Source organism: Syngnathus leptorhynchus, chromosome 21, assembly GCF_054491065.1.
Source record: "Syngnathus leptorhynchus isolate UIUO chromosome 21, UIUO_Slep, whole genome shotgun sequence".
In the NCBI taxonomy this organism is placed as follows: domain Eukaryota; kingdom Metazoa; phylum Chordata; class Actinopteri; order Syngnathiformes; family Syngnathidae; genus Syngnathus; species Syngnathus leptorhynchus.
In genome coordinates this window covers 6027050-6036525 of record NC_141215.1, presented here as the reverse complement: position 1 = coordinate 6036525, position 9476 = coordinate 6027050, and the positions used below count along the sequence as shown (strand labels likewise).

The 9476-nt window shown below is 42.4% G+C and overlaps 2 protein-coding genes across 3 annotated transcripts; one reads left to right on the top strand and one right to left on the bottom strand.

Moving 5' to 3' along the window:
• The first annotated feature begins 1258 nt into the window (after window positions 1-1258).
• On the top strand, window positions 1259-3260 carry dnajb9b (DnaJ heat shock protein family (Hsp40) member B9b). Its single transcript, XM_085902004.1, has 3 exons — window positions 1259-1394; window positions 1661-1907; window positions 2048-3260. Exons 2-3 carry the CDS (start codon window positions 1691-1693, stop codon window positions 2467-2469), a joined length of 639 nt encoding a protein of 212 aa, XP_085758130.1. The 5' UTR covers window positions 1259-1394; window positions 1661-1690; the 3' UTR covers window positions 2470-3260.
• Window positions 3261-3308: 48 nt separating this feature from the next.
• Window positions 3309-7294, bottom strand: akr1b1.2 (aldo-keto reductase family 1, member B1 (aldose reductase), tandem duplicate 2). 2 transcript variants are annotated; one of them, XM_085902003.1, is made up of 10 exons: window positions 7153-7294; window positions 5527-5694; window positions 5320-5436; window positions 5175-5252; window positions 4992-5114; window positions 4572-4678; window positions 4422-4503; window positions 4188-4271; window positions 4023-4105; window positions 3309-3942 (listed from the first exon to the last, which is right to left on the bottom strand). In XM_085902003.1, exons 2-10 carry the CDS (start codon window positions 5575-5577, stop codon window positions 3900-3902), a joined length of 768 nt encoding a protein of 255 aa, XP_085758129.1. In that variant the 5' UTR covers window positions 5578-5694; window positions 7153-7294; the 3' UTR covers window positions 3309-3899. The 2 variants fall into 2 exon arrangements, with proteins under 2 accessions (XP_085758129.1, XP_085758128.1); XM_085902002.1 differs by lacking the exon at window positions 7153-7294 and adding an exon at window positions 6209-6377.
• Window positions 7295-9476: the final 2182 nt, after the last annotated feature.

The following is a 9476-nucleotide window of genomic DNA, read 5'->3' as shown; positions in this document are numbered from 1 at the left end:
ATCATGAGGCTATCTTCAGGAAAGGTTCAGAGTAACCTTCAATTACAAACATTTGACCTATAAATGCTAGATTGCCGATGGCCGAATGGTTAAGGGTTTTGCCTTGAGTTTGGTAGAGGCGAGTTCGAATCTTATGTGTCCCTCTATTTCATTTGCAAAAGCTGCAAAGAGCAAGTCTCGAACCCGAGGCTGCCGCACACCATCCCAAGTCTTTAACCATTCAGCCACTTCGACATTGAATTTTCCAAGTTTTTTCATGTATTCATAAAATATGTTTCACAAAATGTCCGAGCACTCAATCGTGTAAGTGCATAAGATTTTTACCTTATGTTCGGGAGAACCGAGTTCAAAACTCACACTATGTACACTTTAGCTAAAAGTCTGCTTCGTGTGGGGCTCGAACCATGGTCTCCCGAACACCGGGTCAAGTTAAAAACCATTATGCCATTTTGCCGGAGAAATCCGACATATTTATTAGGTAGTCTATAGTACAGAAAGGACGTCTGTTCATTAGGTACACATTTTCAGGTTCGTTCGCGAAGATTCACGAGTGAGTGACAGACAGCGTTGCTGCTATGCCAGCCGACATTGATGTTTTAATTTTGTATTGGTTGGATTGTAGTTGATGGTGTGATTACACCGAATGTGTTTGTGTTTGAATAAAAGGTTGAAAAATTTTTTTTATGTCAACATTTGTTAATTTTGGGGACACCAACTCATATAACAACGTAAAACACATTGTCATATAAAGCAGTTTACTAAATGTCTGATTTTTATGTTTTGATTGGCGAATATAAAAACAAGGAAAAAGACACCAGACAAGTTAGAACAGAAATGTTTATTAAAATAATCATAATAAAATTACATCTCAAATCAGCAATCCAATGTGAAACTGCAGTCAATATATTAGATAACAATATTTAGGCATATATATGCAAAATTTTTATTGCCCATGTCAAACGAGGAATTTGACTTCGGAATATCTACATTTCCTGGTATGTCATTTGTCCATTAGATACAGCACGTAATTTGAAAATATTACTTACAACTCGAACCCGACTCTCCTGAATCCCGACCAAATCTTATTCCATTCTGCCATTCGTTGACTCACAATACGTACCAGCTGGCGGACGACACGTCTGTTTAGTAAAACGAAACCGGAAACACATGATAAGTTACTCTTGACTCATTTCTGTTTCGTGGAGCTACGTGGACCATTTCGACCAATCGGAGGGCTTTGAGTCACTGCGTCCGCTGAATGGGCCAATAGCGTTGCGAGTCGTGGTGCTCGCTCTCAGGAATGCATTTCGTCAACAAAGGTTAGCTAGCAGCTTCGTATCAGCTGGAGCTGTCAGCAGCACTCCGCAGTGTCCCTGGCTACTTTGGTGACCCAGGTAAGCCGCACTCAACAAATTAGTTTTCAACTACTTAACTGAGCTCCATTTTATGTAGAAATTAGGATAAGCAAACGTTCTCACTTTCCATTCAAAATGGCGAGTTGTTATTTTCTTGCGCTTGTGCGTAAACGATTCGATTCAGAAGGATGACGTTAAAAACTAGCCAAAAACTAGCTAAAAACATTTGACTATAATGGTTCTTCAATCGTACTCTATTAGTTAACTCTCCCTCAACGTAACCAAATTGTTCTCGTCCGCTCAAGGTGCCCAACAAAAGAAGCCCCAAAGCAGTCATGGCCACGGCGCAGTGCGTGTTGCTGCTCGCCTTCCATATCTTGCTCATCTCCGAGTTCATCTTAGCCAAGAGGGACTACTACGACATCCTGGGGGTGCCCAAAGACGCATCGGAGCGCCAGATCAAGAAAGCCTTCCATAAGCTGGCACTCAAGTACCACCCGGACCGAAATAAGGGCCCGGACGCCGAGGCCAAGTTCAGAGAAATAGCTGAGGGTAAGATCTTGGGGCCTGGTGTGACGTCACAATTCTGCACAACAGCTTGCTTATAATAGACACATTTCCAAAACTAGGCAAGTGACAAGATTGCATTTCTTGATTTCATAAAACTCACCATACCTGTTGTCTTACCTCAGCGTACGAGACATTATCAGACGATAATAGACGACGAGAGTACGACCAGTTCGGCCGCGGCCAGTCGGCGCACGGAGGAAATGCAAATCACAACTTCCGCCAGCACTACCGCTCGTTCAACATGGACGACATCTTCAAGGACTTTGACTTTTTCGGTCAGCAGCAGCAGCAACACTTCCACTCCCATCATCATCAAGCGCACCAGAGGTTCTTCCGCGAAGCCTCGGGGAACCAACAGAGGCGTCCCTTTGGAGGAGGAGGGGGACTGTTTGATGAAATGTTTGAAGACTTGGAGAAGATGTTCTCCTTTACCGCTCACACTACCAGGAATGACGGCAGATTCCAACGTTCCGCCAAGCAGCACTGCAGGACAGTGACGCAGAGGAGGGGCAACATGGTGACAACCTTCACAGAGTGCTCCTGAAAATGGGAGTGGGGTAAAAACAAACAAAAAAAAACACTAACAGGGCGGCGCGGGTGGGTTTAGTGTGGCAATTTAACGCCAATGTATCACATGGCTTTTGGTGACTTTCACTATGAGATTTATATTCAAGGAACAAAGTGGGATTTAAGTCACTTCCAATGAGGTCAGCTTGTTTACTTGCTCAGGAAATCGACAGAAGCTCGTGCAATCTTTGCTTCAACAAGCTGCACTGGGTTCTTTGTCTTCGAACAAGCCAGGACTGAAAAAGAAACATTTGTATGACGAGAGGAAAAAAAAAAAAAAAAACCCAAGCACTTATGCAATATTTTGCTGGAGAGGTCTTTTAATATTTTCATGTTTAAAAACTCAAAAACCTCAAGCTGATCATGTGCAATATTCAACGCGTTTTGCTCTATGTTGCCTATTCTGCACAGACAGTGCTGTCAATTTCTGCACTTTGAGTGTGTGTGTGAGAGTGTGTGTGTGTGTGTGTGTATTGGAAGATGTTTGAAAATTGAATAAAGTTGCAACAGGAGGTGTGGCTCATTATTCTTTATCTGTGCGTGATTACTTGTAAAACTATGGTATGACTATTTTTAGCGTTTGTGGAATTTAGGATGGAGAAGGGTCACGTCAGAACATTGTAGCTTTGAGGCGTTACGCTGTCGCCGTCTTGTGGTCACTTTGAGAAGTGCAGTCGACAACTGAAGTTTCTCGTGCGAGTCTTTAGAAATAAAAATCGGAAAAACAAATTGTTGTACTATATCGGACTTGTTCTGCACAACAAATGACAAAAGCAAGCGGTCAATGTTGGCGTTTCAAAATTAAATGAGAATAAAACGTCTTGAATTTTTATTATTTCCAAACAAGAGACACGGTACAGTCAATTTTTCTCTTCATGGATGCGAAATTAACTATGTTGCATAAACAAACATACTGGGGGGGGGGGGAGGCTTTTAGTGTCGTGACGACTAAGTGGTGCCAAAACTAATTTACTACAGATATGTTTTTACTGCAGAATCAACTTGAAGTGAAAATAATTGAGCTCAGTTGGAATATCACCAAAGACATAAAGTCTGTTTACGAGGGGGAGGAAGAAAATAAATTGAGAATGCTCTCAAATGACACTATTTTATCGTTACATACAACATCGGCCTCGTGCGAATTAAGAGCGCATAACGGCAGCGTGTGGCTTTGGCACACGTGGGACAAAGAAGTGAAAACAAATGAGGCAACGCCATCACAAGTAACACACATGACTCAGCAACGCCAACAGTCACAAGTGGCACATATGACTTGCAAATAAGGGGAAGTGTTCAAATTGAAACATGTATAGTCAATCGGGATACATTTCAAACTTGCCAACGTGAAGCCGCTACGATTTTTCGAACAGTGCCAAAATTCAGACCAGTGCTTGCCATTTTCCCGCATCAGAACTCAGCGTGGAAGGGGTAGTCCTTGTGCTTGACGCCCCTGGAGGCCAAGATCGATCAATCAATTCATCAAATAAAAAGCCATACAATAAAGTCTGAACATTTGGTCCATACACTCACCAATGCATCGGACAGACTCGCCAATTCCGATTGAATCCTAAAATGATCTTCATGTCCTCGTCGCTGAGTTGGAAGTCAAACACCTGCAAAGGGTGAAAAATCAATGAGGCGCTCGCCAGGCGTGCAAGACAAAGAGTGTGTTTGTGTGTCTTTCTCGCTCCTTACCTTGAAATTCTCTTGGATGCGGTGAGGTGTGACCGATTTGGGAATCACGACCACATTCCTTTGGACGTGGAAGCGGATTAGGACCTGAGTTGAGATTGGGGCATCAAGACTTGGGGTGAACCACTGAAACCATCTATTTGCTCGACCCCCCCTCCCCTCCTCAAATTGTGATTTTTAATTCCATTCAATTTTATCCTCATTCAAAACAGATGGAACTTTTAGTGCCGTTTGTACCTGAGCAGATGTTTTGTTGTGCTTTTTGGCGATGGCCGTGATATTAGGATCCTCCAAAAGCGAAGGTTCGTCGGGTTTGGCCCTGAAAAAAAGCGCGGCCGGCGGTCACATCCTGAAAAGAAACTTTCCGATCCGCCTTTGACGACTTACCAGGGTCTGTCCGGGGAACCGAGTGGACTGTAGGCCGTCACGGTGATGCCCTTTGAGTGGCAGTAGTTGATCAGCTTTTCCTGACTCAAGAATGGGTGGCACTCCACCTTCAAGGCACAAAAGTATAACGGAGGGCACAATTGCCATCCATCAGGTCTGTTTTTCTACAACGGCTGCAGGCCACAGAAGAAAATGGTGGCTTAATTTCATACGAGGCAGGATCAATCGAAAGCAGAAGGGCGAAACAACAGAGTAAGCGCATTAGCTTAGCCTCAGGGAGGAACTGCATTAAACTCGAGGAAATTACAAAATCATTTATTTGTCCTTGTTGGGAGGAAAAGAGCATTAGCATTTTTTTTTTTTTTGGAATGACTTTTTTTATTTCTAGAAAAGAAATGGGTCCATATTGCGTTGGTGTACCTGGTTATTGGCCGGCTTGTACTTCAGGCCCGGCTTGTTGAGAAGACGCTCAATCTGATCCCGGTTGAAATTGGAGACGCCGATGGCTTTGACCAGACCGGCATCGACCAGTTCCTCCATTCCCTGAAACACAAAAAATGTTTTCTCCTCTATTTGTGTGCTCTGAGCAAACTTTTAACTCACCTCCCATGTCTGGAGGTAGTCGGAATCATCAGGAATGATTTGGTCGTTGCTGTCCAACGGAAACATCTCGTCGCCGGGCTATACGAGTCCAAAGAGAGGACTTTTAAAAACTGGGACAATAGTGGATGAGACTTGCAGCATTTACCTTGAATCCCATTGGCCAGTGCACCAGATAGAGGTCGAGGTAGGCCAGTTTGAGATCGCTCAGGGTCTTCTCACAAGCTTGCCTGACCATGGACTTTCCATGGAAGGTGCACCACAGCTACAGGGCAAAAAAAAATGAGGCGAGGAACATTAGGAAGCATCCTGCTGGATCTGAATCTCCATCAAATGGCTTTCTTATGTATCCTACCTTACTAACAACGAAAAGGTCCTCTCGCTTGACTGCACCGTCCTTGATCATGGCCTGGATTCCATCGCCCACCTCCGCCTCGTTCCGGTAAACGGCAGCCCCATCGATGTGTCGGTAGCCCGCCGATATGGCTGCTTTCACCGCTGCACTCACTTGTCCAGGTTCAGACTAGGACCATAAAACCCATAAAAAATGAACAATATGTAGATCATAGTTTTAACCTCGTGACACCAAAAAATACCAAACATGTTCAAGATTTACCTCAAGACTCCTTGAGACAGAAAGTGCTTTGAAACATTATGAATGCATGAAAATAAATGATGTTATAGGCGTGCATATGTGAAATAAAGCGAATAACAGAGACAAAACCCAAAAGAATCCGCCTGCACCGTTACATTTAATGACAACATCAATTCAATCATCATCCACCAAGACTGAATGGCTGCTAGCTTTAGCCACCGTTAGCTTCAAGTCCGATTGTGCTTTTTTTTTTTCCCCCACGCAATTTAATGTCACTCGGGTGATTTTATTTCCGACCTGTTACGCAACGCTCTGCAGTTTAAATTTCAGTTTCGACTGCCAAGCCTCTTTGCCATCGTGTATTTTAAAATAGTTACACCCACAGAAAGCAACTGGTAACTTTGAACTAGATCCAAGAAAATAGAGATAACAGATCACTCACCTTCCATGTCCCCAGCCCGACGATGGGCATAAGCGCACCGTTGGAGAGCTTCACGATCGATCCCATTGCTTCCGTTCCGAACGACGAGTGATACGCACTTGGTCAACAAGTGGAAGGCAAGGTGTGTGCGTGTGACGTGCGCGTTAGTTTTTATGTGTGACAGAGCAGGCAGGCATCGTCGATTGATTAGTGATGCCTTGCAGGTTGCCCCAGGCGTGAAATCAAACAGTGCAGTGATTCAGTGGTTTCACGCATAAAATACAACACACAAATATTAGTCACATATTTGGACTGTTATATAATCAATAATTGTAATAACTGACGCGAATGGAGTTAACTAAGGCTGTCACGGCTGAAAAAAAAGTACCTGTTGTTCCAACCTTTACCACACGAGGGAGACAGTACACCAGTATTGCGTTGGGGCCTTTAATGGTAATAGTGTAATGAAATGTTATTTATTATTAATTATAAACTAAACACGTTATTATTAATTAAACAAGTAGTTTGGTTTGGTGCAGAAAACGGTCATTTTAGTTACGTCCCGTAGTGTAAACGAGTTTGACAAGTCTGGTTTCGAGCTTATTGTTCTTTGTTGGTATGCATAAATAAAACAAGTCATTTCTTGTACTACTTGAAGTCATCCTGCGTTGTGGCGTGATCTTGCCTATCTGGAGCCAAAACCTCATTTGAAATGGCAAAGTTCCTTGAGCTCAGAAAATGTGATGCATGTTCCATCTTGCCAATGCTTATAAATTAAAAAAAAAAATAGTGTCTTACAACTAGCTGAGGTGTTGCCAGGGCTCTTTGGTGAAAATCAGATAAAACCTCACAGTTCTTTATTTGAACCATAAGAGCTGCAGAGAAAGGTGCTACTAAATATATATTTGACAAAAAAAGATATATATACAAAGGGAAAAGTTGCAGGAGCCGGTAACGCTGTGTACCTCACAATGTCCGCTCTGATCTTCTCCCCCGGCTGGACGTCTGCTTCTCTTGCGTCTCTGATCTCACTTCAGACAGCCTCCAAACTGTCAAAGTGGCCACTGGAATCAAAGGTGGCCACATGGTGCCTTCATCAAAAGCCCAAGACGCCAGCGACACTGTTTTGTGCAGGCCAAGCATCTATTAGAAGAAAAGGAGCAGGTAGAAAATGACCACCTATTTGAAGAACCAAGTGGCTTTCCACAAGAGTTTGAACACAAGTCAGCTGACCTTTCCAACAGGAACTTTAATGACACAAAGTGTTATTTGACAGACACCAGGGGTCGCCAAAGCATAGTGAAAGACGTGCAAAGGCTTTTTGATTTCCACAAAGGGACTTTTGTTTTCAGCAGAATTTCTACAGATTTTTGAGATGAGAATTCCCGTTGTGAGTCAAATTTGACTGACTACATGATCCCCAAAAAAATAAAAATTCAGTTAATTAGCCATTTTAGTTGAAGCTAATTTGAATTTAATTTGCTGTGCAACACAGGAAATTTCATGAAGCATTATTTGCGTGCAGGGCTGAAGATCAGGCTGGAATCTAAATTTCAATTTACCTTTGCAAATGTAGTCATAATAAAAACAAAAAAAATAAAAACAATATTGGAAGAAATTCTGGATTTAGGCAACTCATTGAAATAAATTCTTCACAGAATCTCTGGGCATTATTATTCAAGTGTGTCCTCTCAAGACAGTCGGCATCTAATTTTGTAGTCACTGAGTGGTTCCCCCCCCCCCTAAAATATTGCTTTTATTTAAGCAAGGCGACCTCTTTCAGGCTCTTCACATCCATTTCGGTCTTGATTGAGCACTTGTCTCTCTCGGACAAAAACAACTGTTGGAGTGCTTTTGAATTTGCATGTAGCTACACGGCAGCGTCGCTTGTTGCTACTTTCCCGAGTGTCCATCCGGCCTCCTCCGTTTTGTACCCTCATCAACCTTAAGTGGTGTGAACAAACATCACGGCGATCATTATGCTCATATTATATACAGTAAAAGCGTTGTTTTCAAATCAGACGAGTCAAAACTGGTCAAATATTAAAAAAAAAAAAAAAAAGAAAGATATTAAAAGTGATGTGGCGGGTCGTATCTGGCCCCCGGGCATTGAGTTTGAGTGTGCTAAAGTGTCTCCAAAAATCACAAATATGAAAGTCAAGATAGCACTTAAAGGCTTTGAAGTAGCATTGCATTGCATTTGAGTTTTGACAACAGAGTAATTATAATGGGGGGATTGAAAAGGGGTGTGTAGACTTTTGATAGCATGTGTATCACCTACCTATGTAGCTAGCGTATCTTACAAAGGCGATTTGCCAGAATAAAAAATATGGGTCAGTTGCAATTTGGGTCAGTTGACGCAATCGCCGGCCTCAATTTTGCACCCAGCTCCAAAACGGTGCCCGTCAAAAAAGAGGAAACTCACAATGCTTTAAATCTCCATGCCCTTTCACTTGGCCATACTTCGAGGAATCAATCGCCAAACGTAAACAGAGGCTCGTCACCAAAGAGTTAGGAACCCTGCAAAACTACAGGTGATCTATCTTTTTTCTTATTGCATGATTTATTTATTGCATTATTTTTATTTATTCATGTATTTATTTATTTATTTACAAACTCAACTGAATTCCCTTATGTGTATGCAGAGTTTAAAATGATTACTAATTACTACTTGCCTACAATAGGCTCCTTTTTTAAATATTATCATTATTCTTCTTAAATTTGGACATGATTGACCATGATTTTGACTTATCTGTACATCCCATTTCACGGGTTGATTGCTGGTTATTTCTCCCATATTTAAAATGGACAAATATCATACCAATATCAACACAGTTTGTGTTCGCTTGTCATCTAGGAGTGGAAGGTCAGGATGACACAGCAGGAAAATCTTCCTCCGGCAAAACTTCCTCATGTGCCACTTCCTCATATTTTGTCAGCTGATATTATTGACATTTTAGCGGGTGAACTTCTCCAACGGGGACATGTGTGATCTATAGGCAGACTGGAGACACACACACGCAAAAAAAGATCAGGATGAGTTGGCAAAATTATTTCTCTCAATTGTTTGGGTGCTTGCGGCAGGTGGTTGAAATGCCTTTAAAGGTGAAGCAAAGCTAAACAGGCATAGAAAAGTTTCAAATTGGCACGCCATGGTCGTGTGAGCATGTGTGACTTGTTGCACGCTATTATATTTGCACGGGGCACACACGCACTCTTTTGCAATCTGGTCACTCATGTCTGAGTCACAGCTAATTTGCCAAGTCATATGGGGAACTATTCATGTTAC